General features: G+C 37.7%; 1 protein-coding gene across 1 annotated transcript in view; it reads right to left on the bottom strand.

Annotated features, from left to right (window-relative positions):
• LOC101893552 (transient receptor potential cation channel subfamily A member 1) overlaps window positions 1-15,600 on the bottom strand; it is a 134,099-nt gene that overhangs the window by 9,944 nt on the left and 108,555 nt on the right. The window contains exons 7-13 of the mRNA XM_059119820.1: window positions 10,465-11,274; window positions 10,078-10,392; window positions 9,570-9,665; window positions 1,970-2,190; window positions 1,558-1,903; window positions 1,258-1,374; window positions 1,028-1,190 (exon numbers count right to left, since the gene is read on the bottom strand). Of these exons, the coding sequence (XP_058975803.1) occupies window positions 1,028-1,190; window positions 1,258-1,374; window positions 1,558-1,903; window positions 1,970-2,190; window positions 9,570-9,665; window positions 10,078-10,392; window positions 10,465-11,274 (2,068 nt within the window). The remainder of the gene's footprint in view (window positions 1-1,027; window positions 1,191-1,257; window positions 1,375-1,557; window positions 1,904-1,969; window positions 2,191-9,569; window positions 9,666-10,077; window positions 10,393-10,464; window positions 11,275-15,600) is intronic.

Below are 15,600 nucleotides of genomic sequence, written 5' to 3' on the forward strand. Positions count from 1 at the left end.
CTTCATATTCCACACATCACATTATTTCTACTCACACAAGATCTACTGCGAAGATTTAATATATCGGTCCACTTTTTCTGGTACCTATCCCACAAAGGGTCAAAATGTTGAATATTCATGAAACTCATAAAACGCGAAATTATTATTCGATTCCTTGGTACACTTGGTACATCTCGATATTTCCATCAACACTATATATGTTATAAAGATGGTAAAGATCGGACCATTTCTTCTGTTACCTCCCCTGTAAAGGGTCAAAGTTTAGAATAACCAAAACGAACATAAAATCTTAAATAAGCATCTGGTTCTCATCAAATTTCACAGATGTCATTATTTTTACTAACACAAAATCCGCTGTAGAAATGGGATATTTAGGCGCACTCCTTCTTGTACTTCCCCCATAATGGGTTCAAAGTTTTAAAAACCAAGCCGCTTATAAACCTTTAAAAAAGCATCCAATTCTCTTCAAATTTCACACATCCGAACATTTTTGCTAACACAAGATCTGTTGTGAGGATGATAGATATCTGACAAACCCGTTCTGGTACCTCAACCACAAAGGGTCACAATTTCCAATACTTATATCTGTCATTACTTTCGAAACATGCCGGCGATTCTATATCTAAATATTTCCCTCAGCAAGAAATCTGATATGAATATGTAATTAATCGAATTGGTCAATATTGGCCAACTGCTTCGGAATCTCCCCCTTAAAGGGTCAACAGTTAGAATAATCATAACTCTAGGCTGGGGGTTATACATCTGTCGGTAAAACCGATATATAACTTGTTTTTATTTAGGGCCGATACGAAATGGGCAATATTGGTTATTTCCTCCGGAACCTACTCCATAGAGGGGCAACAATTTAAATAATCATAACAGAAGTCAAAATATTTTTAAATAATCGAAAATTGGCTGAGGGTATACATTTTTCGGGAAAACTGACTGATCCTTTATAACGTGTATAGAAGACTTTGAATAACCTTAAGAATTATTGGTTAACAATTTGCGACATTTTCCGACTTACCCAATATTAAAAATGATGTTACAGGAACTTTTAATTGATCACGATAATAGGTATTGACATAGGTTCCCACAAAGTCCAGTTCACCCAACATCATTGAAAAGGTTCGCAGCAATGACATGGGTATATTGGAAAAGCTCAAATGATTTGGTTGGGGATCTATGATCTGGAAGAAAAATAATTTGAAATATTATTCACCTCCTTAGATTAGTCTTAATTTGTAAACATCGTACCTTCGACAACAGGATATAGAAAGCCAAACCAAAAGCAATTATCAGTATTGAGAATACCAATAGGACTTTGATCAGGGTTTGAAGGATCTCCAGGAACATGACCACATATATTCCCACCTATAAAAAATGAGGGTTATTTTCTTTAATTAGTAATATAAGTTTCTTAAAGTAATTGGCGGGACTCATACAACTCTGAAGAATTGTGAAGGATTAAAATAAGCCTTTTCCTTCAGGTTTTCTTTAAGAATTTGATTTTTTTCCCCATAGAATTTTCCGTTATTAAATCCGTAAACTACTCACCTGATCAAATCGCTGCAAAAACAACAGCAAACGAAACCACGAGAAAAATACCGATATCGATGCCGCGGAATAGTGGACATTTGTAATGCTACTGTCCGACTTGAAAATGGGCAAGATCATAATCAATGTTGATATGTAGAGGATCCATTGGATAATGTTAATGGTTTCCAGAAAATAATGCAGACGCTGTTGATAGATTTGAAATAGATCTTTGAACGAAAAGCCGATGATGTAGGCAATTATGACAAAGGCGCAAAATACAATGGCCGGTGAATGTTCAATACTTTCGAAACACTCCTGATACCAGCTGTCATTCGATGGTCGGCCGGTGAAGTTGACCGAGCAGCTAAGGTGGGAGAGAGAGAGAGAGAGTGATTAATATTTTGATTTGGAAAAATGTTAAAATACTTACTTAAAGCTGCTGTAATTGAAGCCCTCACTAGGCGGACGATTTTGCACCTTTACACCGTTCATCATCAGGGACGAGTAGATGGTTACGAATAACAGAAATATGGAATAGATCAGCAAATTGGCCAAATGCACATATTTGCCATAGGAATTCCATTTCATCTGCAAGTATTTTTGACTCAGCGGATGGGCGAGAAGTTCGACACGTCCATGATTTACCATAGTCTGAGGGAGGAATAATTCAATGTCAATAATTTAAATTAAAGTACCGGACATGATAAAAACATAAAAAAACCAGTAAAGAAAGTCTTAAAGTCGGGCGGGACCGACTTTATGATACCCTACATCACTTTGCTAATTTAGTAGAGCTCCGCATAACAATTAAAAGTTTTTATGGGAGAATTCAATCATACACGTTATGATTATAATTCTAATTTAAAGTTCAAAAGACTAAATATGGAGAAGTATTTGTATCTTTTAAATTCGGACTTATATTGCCCATTTGGTGCACAATCAATTTGAAATCGGATAAACATATATATGGGAGCTATATCCAAATTGGAACCGATCTCGATAAAATTTGGCAAAGATATTTCTGAGCTGTATTTGATATATTACCCTGAATATCGTTGTTACGGACTGCATATTACGGCTTTGGGTAACAAATATAACAAATCGGATGAACAATATATATGGGAGCTGTAGCTATATCTGAACCGATCTTCACGAAATTTGACATACTAGCTTTTAGACTCAATTCGGTCGTAAGTGCCAAATTTCATCCCATTTGGACAAATATTAGACGTTTGGTGCACAAGAAAAGGTAAATCGGACGAAGTTATATATGGGAGCTATATCCAAATCTGAACCGATCTCGATAAAATTTAGCTAATGTTTTTCTGAGCTGTATTTGATAAATTTCCCCAAATATTGTTCTTATAGAGTGCATATTATGGTTGCGGAGGACAAAAATAACAAATCGGATGAACAATTTGTATGGGAGCTATAGCTATATCTGAACCGATTTCGATCAAATTTGGCATACTTATTTTCAGGTCCAAACTGATCGTACGTGCAAAATTCCATACTCTTCGGACTGATATTACACCTTTGGTGCACAATAAAAGGCAAATCGGACGAAGATATATATGGGAGCTATATCTAAATTTTGACCGATTATCTCCAATTTCAATAGGGTTCGTCCTTGGGCCAAACAAATGATTTGTGCAAAATTACATCTGGATAGGCCAATAAATGCGAACTGTACTTTGTTTACAAAAATACTTCGACAGACGGACGGACGGACATGCATAAATCGACTCAGAATGTTATTCTATGCAGATCATCAAAAGCAACTATGCCTCTATCTAGTTTCCTTTTGTCTTGTGGTATAGGGTATAACAATAAAACAGCACTAAATTAAGAACGAATTTGGAATTTAAAAAAAATACAGAATATAGGGAGATACCATTATATTGAAGTCTATACGAAAAGGTGGTTGTCCAATTTTAGTCATAGGCCATTACAATATTCAAATTCAAAACTAGAAACAATTCCAGTGAAGAGTGTCGCACCAACATCAAAATACCGAATATAGAGGGCTATACGAAGAAATGGACCTGCATTAACAATTTTCCATTACGAATTTCAAATACCAAATTTGAATCAATTCCGGTGAATAATGTAGCTGAAATCATCAAAATACCACATATCGGTAGGTACCCTTATATTGGGGTTGTACGAAGACATGAACCTGCACAGACAATTTCCTGTCAAAGGCTTTAGTATCCATTGCCAACTTCAAATACCAAATTTGAAACAATTCCGGTGGATAATGCACCAAAATCACCAAAATAACAAATATCGGGAGGTACCGTTGTATGAGTGCTATACGAAGACCTGGACCGTCATAGGAAATTTTTTGTCACAGGCTGTAGTACCCATTAGCAACTTCAAATACGAAATTTGAAACAATTCCGGTGAATAACGTAGCTAAAATCGTCAAAATACCGAATATCGGGAGATACCGTCATATTGGGACTATACGAAGACGTAAACCTACACAGACAATTTTTTTGGTTAGGCTGTATCCATCCATTAGGAACTTCAAATTCCAAATTTCAAACAATTCCGGTGAATAATATCGCTAATATCATCAAAATACCGAATATAGAGAGGTATCATTATATGGGGGTTATACGAAGACCTAGACCTACATAGCCAATTTTCTGTCATAGTCTGTAGTTTTAATTGGGAACTTCAAATACGAAATTTGAAATAATTCCGGTGAATAATGTCGCTACAATCACCGAAATACCAATTGTCGGGAGGTACCCTTATATTAGGGCTATACGAAGACGTGAACCTGCACATACAATTTTCTGTCTAAGGCTGTAGTATCCATTACGAACTTCAAATACCAAATTTGAAACAATTCCGGCGAATAAATTCGCTAAATTCATCAAAATACAGAAAATGGGGAGGTACACTTATATTAGGGCTATACGAAGACATGAACCTGCACAAACAGTTTTCTGTCCTAGGCTGTAGTATCCATTACCATCTTCAAATGCCAAATTTGAAACAATTCTGGTGTACAATGTCGCCAAAAATATCAAAATACCGAATATAGGGAGGTACAATTATATGGGGGCTATACCTAAACGTAGACCTATATAGCCCATTTGCAATACCAAAAGTCTTGCAGACCAAACACACATTTGAGTAAAATTTTATCAACCTACTTCAATTCGTTCAGAAGCTAAAGTGATTTCCACAGACGGACGGACGGTCATCGTTAAATCGACACAGAACTTTATGCTGATCAGGAATATATACTTATATACTTATACCATATACTTATATACTTTGTCGAGTCTAAAATGTATATTTCGAGGTGTTACGGAATGAAAATCTTAATATACTCCCCGTACTATGGCGGAGGGTCTTAATTTTTTCGAAAGTTAAGGCTGATTTTATTACGTTTCGTAAACGTAAAGTACAAATCCCTCCATATCTCACCCAAATGTGACCCGCACTGTTAGTGTGTGGGGTTGAGAATTTGGAGTGGATTTTGGAAATACGCCCCCCAAAAAATACTAAATGATACTAAATTTGGTATTTGGGAAAGAAAAATGGTGTGAAGTGTAAAATTTGGCAGTTGATATATGGATGTGGAGTTGGATATTTTGAATTTTGGCAAGGGGTAGATTTTGATTTTTTAAATTTGGAATGACGTTTCTTACATCCATCAATCAGATGGAATTAATAAAGATAGGAAGGGAGGATAGGGGCGATAGGAAGTGCAAGCTGTATTATACGGAGGGGCTAATGGTGAGAGGAAAAAACGCAGTGTTATCTCAATGCAGGAGAGAGATCATGAAGCTCGGCCCCGCCCGACTTTAAGACTTTCTTTACTGGTTTCTTAATATTTTCTGTATCTTCATTTAAATTTGCCAATATTTCAAACCAATCCTTATTTAAATATTCCAAACATTAATTTCTCTCAGCTTCCTTTCTTAATTGTTCTTTCGAAATGAAAATTATAATTTCCACATTATTTCAAATATTTGTCTTCCAAACCATATACACTCCCTTTATGGGGTGGGGTGGTCAACTAAAGGAAATGCCTCAAGGGAAACTACACATCATTTAAACCGGGGGGGAAACAAATACAACAAATTTTCCAGAAGGACCATTGGATAAATGAACATGATTGCGAACATCATTGGATTACTGGATACTGGACACTCCACAGCAGAAGAATAAGCAAAAAAAAAAAAAAAACGAACTTCAATGCTGGTCAAGCAAACTTCTGGCTAACATAGCCAAGAAAATGACAGCGGTCATTGAAAAGATGATGGTGCATAACGTCACTTTTTTCTTGGTTTGCTTATTCTCTTCTCAAACACACACAGAGGGAGAGAGAGAGACATAGATACATCCACTCAATCATGGCTAAAGGCAGTTGTCACCAAGTTATTGCACTGCTTCTTTCCATGACAAGATTCAGAGGAGGGTTAGGAAGTTTTACATCGCTTGCATTTGTTGCAAAAATATTCAACAAAGAATGTAGATAAAAGGAGAAAAAAAGTCTCTCAATGTTGTTATTTTTTCATTTAACAAAGCATTGTGGTCAAATCTTTTTGTTGTCGTTGTCATCCTTTTTTTTTTTGCTAAATTCAGTTTTGCATAAGTTTTATTATCCGGCCAAGTTTAAGTGTCTATCACAATTGGGGTTGAGTGAGTGTGCACACTTTTCGTTGAAAATGTATTTTTTTTGGTATGGACTTGTGGGGCAGAATTTTTTGCCATCTTCTCAGTTGGAAACAATTTTCGGTTTTTTTTTTACTGCCATTCATTTTGAAGGACATACTTTAAACTGTCGACATTTTCGGCTGAAATGTGCCAGAGAAATGGCTTAAATGGCAGCCGCAACAAGCAGGGCCAAAAAGAAGACTTCTTATGAAAATGGAGAAATTTCGTCTGGTAGAAAAGAAGAAGAATGTAAATCGGCCATGTCGGTCCACGTCATCGTGAGGCCCCATATAACGATACCTCCCAATATTCGGTATTTTAATGATTTTAGCGACATTATTCTACGGAATTGTTTCAAATTTCGTATTTGATGTTCGTAATAGGTACTACAACCTATGTCGGAAAATTGTCTTTGCAGGTCCACCGTCTCCCTATAGCCTTCATATAACAGCACCTCCCCTTATTCGGTATTTCGATGATATTAGCGACATTATTAACCGAATTATTTCAAATTTCTTATTTGAAGATCAGAATCGGTCTTCGTATACCATGTCTTCGTATAGGTCCCATATAACGGTTTTAATTTAAGAGGATTTTTTTAAGGGTCTTTTTGAATTTTTTAAAATTCCTTCCAATTATTTAATGTAAATGTAAACCGCGAGTTTTTGATTTTTTTAAAATTCCCTCCAAATCCTTCTCAAACTTAGCTGTTTTTTCTTATTTATTTATTTTATTTTAGATTGCTAGTGCGACCCATATAATTTAACGAGTGGCGATTATTTAATGTAAATGTTAACCGCGACTACGCCTCATATAATTCATCCACTTATTCCGATTTTAGCTTATTCTTTCCAACATTTCGGTCGGTATCCCACATAAAAATGATTCAATGTTGTCTTCCAATGCGCACATTAAAGTTGGCTCGTCTGTGTAGACATGAGCTTTACCAATAACCCCACAAAAAATAGGCCAAATAGTCCAATTGAGCGGTCCATTACATGCACCCGAAAATCTTTTGGTAGAAGACAAAGTTTTCTTCTTCATTTTTGCCTTTTCGAAGAAGACTTGGTCTTCTACCAAAAAATTTTCAGGTCGTCTACAAGACCTCCTGGTCTAATGTAAAAAGAAAACATTGTGATCTTCTTCTCTGCTCTTTAAAAAGAAAACTGTCTGTACCTTTTGGTCTTTCATGAGAATACTTTATCTTATTTTATCTCATAAAAGAGTCGAAGGTTTTCTCAAAGAAAACTCAAAGAGGGTCAGAATGTTCTCCCAAAGAAAGTCGGAAGCTCTTCTCAAAGAAGAAGGTCTCCTTACAGAGGGTCTCATCAAAGAAGCTCAGACGGTCTTCTCAAAAAAGGCAAGAAGGTCTTCTCAAACAAGGCCAGAAGGTCTTCTCAAAGAAGTCCAGAAGTTTCCTCAAAGAAGGCCAGAAGGTCTTCTCATAAGGAAGATTCTTATGGAAGACCAAAGGGTCTTCTCATAGAAGACCAAAGGTTCTTCTCATAGAAGACCAAAAGAGGTCTTCTCATAGAAGACCAGAAGGTATTTTTATAGAAGACCAGAAGGTCTTCTTGTAGAAGACCAGAAGGTCTTCTTATAGAACGCCAGAAGTTCTTCTTATAGAAGACCAGAAGGTCTTCTTATAGAAGACCAGAAGATCTTCTTATATAAGACCAGAAGGTCCTCTTATAGAAGACCAGAAGGTCTTCTTATAGAAGACCAGAAGGTCTTCTGGCCTTTGGTGTGGCCAGAAGGTCTTCTCAAAGATGACCAGAAACTCTTCTAGAAGATGACCAGAAACTCTTCAAAGATGACCAGAACTCTTCTTTCTTATAGAAGACCAAAAGATGGTCTTCTCATAGAAGACCAGAAGAAGGTCTTCTCATAGAAGACCTGAAGGAAGTCTTCTCGTAGAATACCTGAAGAAGGTCTTCTCATAGAAGACCTGAAGGAAGTCTTCTCATAGAAGCCCAGAAGAAGGTCTCCTCATGGAAAACCTGAAGAAGGTCTTCTCATAGATTACCTAAAGAAGGTCTTCTCATAGAATACCTGAAAAAGTCTTCTCATAGAATACCTGAAGAGGCTTTTCATAGAAGACCAGAAAGAATTCTTACCATAGAAGACTGGAAGAAGGTCCAAAATGTCTTCTCATGGTAGGAGTAAAGGACTTAGAAAAGGTTACCGGTTACACCCTCAGCCATATGACTAGAGAGGTTGCATATCATTTGATACGGGCAAAACGTGCCTCATCGAAATAACTGTTTTAGGCCCTAGGTCTCTTTGGACCAAATTCATTTCAGGACATTTGGAGTCGATGTCCTTCCATCTGCACAGAAAGAGAAAGGATAATCCGATTTTGCTGCAACTTTGCAAATCCTAATATTTGCATTAGTGAAAGGTCAGGTCGAAAATTGCCAAAATCGGTCCACTCCATCAAGTACCTCCCCCACAAAGGGTCAGAACTGTGAATAATTATAACCTTTATAAAATGTGATATCAGAGTCCGATTTCCTTCAAATTACACACATCACAATATTTTTTATTAATCCAAGGTCTGGTGTGAGGATGGGATATAGCATTCCACTCCTTCTGGTAGCTCCCCCCAAAAAAAGGGTAAACATTTTGAATATCCATGAAGCTCATAAAACGCGAAATTAACATCCGATTCCCTTCCAGTCTTGGTTTATCTCAATATTTCCATCAACACAAGATCTGTTATAAAAATGGCAGAGATGGGACCATTTCTTCTGGCACCTCCCCCACATAGGGTTCAAGATTTTGAAAAACAAAACGTTCAAAGAAAGCTAAATAAATAAATGTGATAAAAATTATCACATATCTCTTATAAAGTGTAGGAAGTAGTCGATATAGTCCAAACCTAACACGTCGCAATATTTAAATCATATTTATTTCGGTCCGTTTCGAAGTGGACAATATTGGTCCAGTCAATAATTTAAATAATCATAACAGAAGTCAAAATATTTTTGAATAATCGAACATTGGCTGAGGGTATACGTCTGTCGACAAAACCGACTGATATTTTTTAACTTGTTTTTATTTCCCAATGTCCACAAGATAAACTTCCATTTTTTTTTGCTGACAAAAAAAACTTGACAAGTTTCCTCTCATTTCTCACTTGGCATTATTCTGCACTGCTGACAAGTGTAATTACAATTTAACATTTTCATAAATTGAAGAAATAAAAAACGCACAGAGAACAGAAAAATACTCTGGCAAACAAACATGGAACTAATTAACTAAAAACTTCAAGATAAAGTTGGAGGAATAATATTTCTGTGTTCATAGTTTTTGTTTTTTTTTTCTCTTAAGGTGTCAACACTTACATTTAAGGCCGGCAATGGTATGGCATTTTCACCGTTTTTCTCATCCATGTCGTCGTACATGAATGGACATTGCAAAAAGGCAAATGAATACTTAATCTGTAAAGAGAAGGAAGAGAGAGGGAGAAAGATAAGAGAAAAATATATTAAAGAGCTTTGTTGCTATATTTTATGTTTTGCTACTGTAGAACGGGATCGGGCAAAGAGTGGCAATTTTATGTTCTCTCAATTTAATTACTCTTTGAGTAAATAGTTTTTCAACGGGTATGATTGTGAGTATGAAGAGAATGACACACAGTAAAGAGCACGCGTGCCTGTTTTTGCCTGATTCTACTATTGAACATGTCAGGCAAAGTCTTTAATTTGAGGTAGACACGACATTCTAACCAAATATTGCCACAATTGTCCACCAGATCTATGGCTGGAGCAGCCATATTATAAATTATAGTTACACCCAGTTGTCCTGGACAAACACATCACTATAAACGGACAATAACAACAACATACTCACATAAAAACTCTTGGAATCCTTTTTACAATTTGCCTTTGTTATGCATTTATCTTGGACTGCTTCAAACACTTTGGGCATCGATGCTATCAATGCCAGTGTCACGCACGGATGTTTGTCCGATTTTAAGGACATGACTTCGTTGGCTCGCTCTTCGTGGGTAACCATGGCCAATGCTGCCTCCGGATATTTATAGTAAATTGCATAGTCGATGGCACTCAGATCCATGCGATTGTAGAGCAGTTTACAGTTCATTGAGAGCAATACTGAAATGGCGCGAGGCTTGTTTTCCATGGTGGCCAAGTGGAGGGCAGTGTTCTGGAAAAAAGGAAAAGGACGAGAAAAATAAATAAAACAACAAAAACAAAGCCTTTTTAAAAATCCACTCACCCCATCCTTATCCACCTGATCCAGCAGATGAGAGTGCACCGAATGCAATAGGCCAATGGTCTCGGTATAACCCGACATAGCTGCCAATTGAAGAGGATTCCTGCCGTTGTGATCCTTGTGCAGCAGGGCTCCACGATTCAACAGCAACTGAACCACCCTGGTGTGACCCTGCTGCGAGGCAATATGCAGGGGTGTCAAACCCTCACCATCACTTTCGTTGATTATGAAAGAACCCTTTTCCGAATCGAGCAGCTGTTTGACGGTGTTATAACGTCCATAGCGGGCGGCAAAATGCAATGGACTCTCATTGTTGTTGTTCTTGAGATTGATGCAGGCACCCAAACGTATTAGATTCTCCAGCGAACGTATATGCCCGTCGCGACTGGCATAGTGCAACGGTGAACATCCCGTATTGTCCTTCTCATTCAACAACTGTTCCAATTGAGCCTGTGACTGGGTCTTTGATACCTCTTCGGCAAATTCCTGTAAACTACCCCCATTCATGATGACCAAATGTAGGACATTACGTGAACAGGCATCTTTGATGCTGATGTTGGCGCCCAAGCGTATTAAAACGTGTACCGTCTTCCAACCAGCCCTCGATGCGGCCAACATTAACGGTGATCGATGTTCCTTGTCTAAGGCATTGATGTCGGCTCCCTCCTTAACCAAGTACTCGACAATTTCCGGATGATCAAACATTGAGGCACAATGCAAGGGTGTCATCTTCTGAACATCGGTACGGCTGAGACAGACCGCTTTCTCTTCCGGTTGCATGCAAAACATTAGCTTGACAATTTCAATGGCACCCTGGAGAATAAAAAGATGGAAAGCGGAAAGGGAGTTAGTACCTGAGGAGAAGGTTGGTAAAAATAAAAGAAATATTGAAACCCCCCTTTTAACGTCTTATTTTTCTTCCAGAGACGGAGTCAAATTTGAAGTCTGGGCCCCTATCTACTCTGCATTGAAACATATATTCATGAGACACCGGCCGAAATGTTGGAGAGAATATGCCTAAATTGAACTAAGCGGATGGATATGATGCTATGGTGAATTTCGTTCGATCATGAAAAAGTATATCGGCTCTCGCTGTATCGAATTTTTTCATAATTGAAACTTCGAAGTCGCGTTTATTTATTAGTCATTCCACCCACATATGACTTAACCAGAACACAGAAGGAACGAACTGATTGGATTGGGGACCGGGAAAATCGAATATCCAGTTCTGCATTAACAAGACACGGTTGCAGAATCATTATGAAAAAGGACACAAGACTCAGATTAACTTTTTTTGTGAGGCTCTCCGGATGGAGAGATTTAGTGCAGGAGACCCCTGTCAAAACAAACTTTAAACGAATCATGCGCTGCTACTTAAGAAAAACTCAGAACTCCCTCAGCAACCGACCCGAAAGTACTGATGTGAAGTATTCTCGCCCAGCCTACAAAGAAATCTAGGAGATGGAAGTTGATGGAGACTTGCACGACATCGTTTCTTGTCAAGTATATATAGACCCAGAAAAGAAACTTTTCTACCAGAGGCCACTTCACGATCGGAATTTTTTTCTTGGATAGGGCCACATTGATAACGCCAAGTACGGTGTGGATCTCTGACCACCTGAGAAGCCCCCTCTATTTAATAATGAAATCTAGGAAAAGGAGAAAATGGGATGGTAAAAAGGATCCCTGTCTCAATATATTTTAAATTTATTATTCACAGCTGCCTACGAGGTCTTTTGATATCAAGATTCCTTTTTTATGGTTTTTCAATTTATTACGGACCACGTCCCTATGAAAAAGGACACAAGACTCAGATTAACACCTTTTTTGAGGCTCTCCAAGCGGAGGAAGATATTTAGCGCAGATGACCTCTGTCAAAATAAACTTAAAAAGAATCATGCGCAGCTACTTAAGAAATCTCTTGAATTCGGAAATCTCCCAGCAACCGACCCAGAAACAGGCACCTATTCCTTGATGACTAAATTATTCTCTGCTGTGAATTATTCTCGCCATCACCGCTAAGAAATCTGGGAGATGGATGTCGATGGAAACTTTACAAATATAGTTTCTTCTCAAGACGTATATGGACTCCTTCAGGATCGAGATTTCTTTCTTGGATGGGACAAAATTGATTACATCGACTATTGTGTCGAACTCTGGTGCTCCAGAGAAGCCCCCGTATTCAATAATGCAGTCCTGGAAATCTACAAATAGCAGAGAAAACTGGAGTCGAATCAATCGCAGCTACATAAGAGGTCTCTTGACTTTGATGTTAATACCCTCCATCATGCATAGTATGGAGGGTATATTAAGTTCGTCATTCCGTTTGTAACTCAACGAAATAATAATTTTAGACCCAACAAAGCTGATATATTCTTGATCAGCGTAAAATTCTAAGACGATCTAATTCTGAGACGATGAGACCTGTCCGTATGTCTGTCTGTTGTAATCACTCCAGATTCAAAACAAATTAAGACAGGAAGCTATTGTATGGCCCCCATACAACTGTACCCCCGATATTCGGTATTTTTATGATTTTTGGCACATTTTTCAATGGACTTGTCAGAAAATCCACACAAGGAGTTCCCTCTGAGTACTTTATCCCCTGAAAGAGAATTTTTTATATAGGTCCCCGATATCGTTAGTCCCCATACAATGATATCTCCCGATATTCGGTATTTTGATGATTGTAGCTAAGTTTTTTAATGGAATAGTGAAAAAAAATGAAAATCCACATCAGGAGTTCTTTTTGAATACTTTACAACCTGGAAGAGAATTGTCTATACAGGGTGAGATAAAAAAACTGCATCAAAGTCAAACTCCATAATTTTTACATTTTTTTTAAATTTTATTGAATGCAAGCAAAAAATGTCGGAAATAGCATCAAATTTTAGAATGAGTTTAGATTTGTTCGAATGTGTCACCTTTGGCATGAATTATGGCCTTCAAACGGCCAATTATAGCCTTCAAACGGTCACACGCTGCCCGACTGTTGCTCTGCGCTATTTTGGCCCATTCCCGGCGAAGCGCTTGCTTGAGGTGATTGACACCTTGGTTATTTTTAGTGCCAACCTTGTTTTCCAAAATACTCCAGACACAATAGTCCAACGGATTGGTATCCAGAGATTTTGGTGGCCATTGTGCGCTGGAAATGAAGCGGGGGACCTTATTTTGTAACCTTTCTTGGGTGGCACGTGCTGAGTGCGATGGTGCTGAGTCCTGTTAGAATGTCCAAGGTCTGCGGCCAAAATGTTTGCGTGGCCAAGGCTTTAATACACCCTCCAGAATATTTTCGAGGTAGTATTTGGCATTTATTCTGATGCCACGGTGGATTAATACGAGCGGAGAGCAACCATCGGCTGTTATGGCGGCCCACACCATCACCATGGCCTGAGTTGGCTTGAGTTCTGGTGGCCAACCGAAGGTGCACATTTTCAGCTGACCTCTTTGTCAAGTAAACACGATCATTTTGTTTGTGTACAAACTGCTGGACAATGAATGTTTTCTCATCGGAGAAAACAAAATTCGGCAGTTCACTACTTTTGGCCAAGCGAAGCAACTCCTTAGCTCTTTGAGTCTATTTCCTTTCTGTTGCGGTGTAAGTTCTTGCACTTTTTGGAATTTCAATGGCTTTAGCCCGAGCTCATTTTTCAGTCATTTAATATTTGCCGTATGGAATAAAGCGATATGTTCAGCTCACGAGCCATTTTTTGGCCACTGCAACGCGGTTTTAGATCAAGTCACTTCTTTACTTTTCGAAGCATTTCTGCTGATGTTGCTGTTTTCTTCCGCTACCAGTACCACGTAATCGGTAACGAGCGATGATACGACACACAAAAGATTTATTCACGTTTAAATGCTGGAGTGCTCTAACGATAGCCGGTTTTCCAACCAAATATCAAGAAATCACACTATCACGCTTGAATTGCATCACGCTTGAATTTTTTTTTTCTGGAAAATTCTCACCAAAATGCTTTGGTACGCTTGTAAACAATATAATGAGCTAGCACTGGAATAATTTTAAGAATGGTCGGACGTGTGGCTTTGAAATGAAAGCAGTCTGAAGTTGGTTGCAGTTTTTTTTTTCATCTCACCGATATCGTATATCCCCCACCTTCCTATGCTAGAAAATTGTCTATGCGGTCCATATCCCCCATATAACGGTTTTCATATAAGTGGTATTTTTCGACGGAATTTTTTTGAAATTATTTAAGATTCGTCAAAATGGTGGATGGCATTAAAACCGCTTTTTTACTTGTTTTATTTTGGGCCAAATCAGAAATACCACATTGAAATGAACTTCTGTTCAAAACAGGGCATAAGGAAATGGATTGGTTTAATATCTGAACTACTGGGAAATGATATGTCATACTTTGAATATTACATTAATTTATTTTCCCATTAGCCATTGCATCTTGAAAATGTTCTTGCCTAACTCTCATAATTCACCCCAGTAACCAGTTTTAATATTGCGGAACATTACTAATTGGGCATAATTGTCATTATTAATCGTTCCCTCTCCCTCACTCGTATTTATATGTACTGTCTCCCTTGTTGTTTATATGCATTCGTTTGTTTGTGTAAGTGCTTTGGTGAATAACCGTAGTTCACATTGCATTGGCATATTGGGAAATAACCTAAATTATAATTCACGAAATTACCATGCTTAGAGAAGCATCTATAAATACGAGTGAGAAAATGGGTTTGTTAAATATTACCTTAAAATCAAAGGAAATTTCTTTTTTTTTTAACGGAATACATACAATTACAAAAATATGGCTTTGAATATTTTTTTATTTTCCCATTAGCCATTGTATCCTGAAAATTTTCTTCCCTAACCCTCATAATTTACCCCCGGCAACCAATTTTAATATTGCGGAACATTACTAATTGCCTTTGATGAGCATAATTGTCATCAAAGTTATTCAACTCGTAATAAATAAACTGAAATGAAAGTTGCCACGATTTAAGTGGAAAGGACTGCGACAATAAATATTCGAAAACCATAACAACAATGTACCCTCTCACTACGAAAGGGAAAGAAACAGGAAATAAAGAATGGCGTGTATCTCCATTCCAAGTTATGGATATTCATGAAATTTGTATGAACGCTTGTCAGTCATGGTCTGTACCAAACAT

Source organism: Musca domestica, unplaced genomic scaffold (genome assembly GCF_030504385.1).
Source record: "Musca domestica strain aabys unplaced genomic scaffold, Musca_domestica.polishedcontigs.V.1.1 15, whole genome shotgun sequence".
In the NCBI taxonomy this organism is placed as follows: domain Eukaryota; kingdom Metazoa; phylum Arthropoda; class Insecta; order Diptera; family Muscidae; genus Musca; species Musca domestica.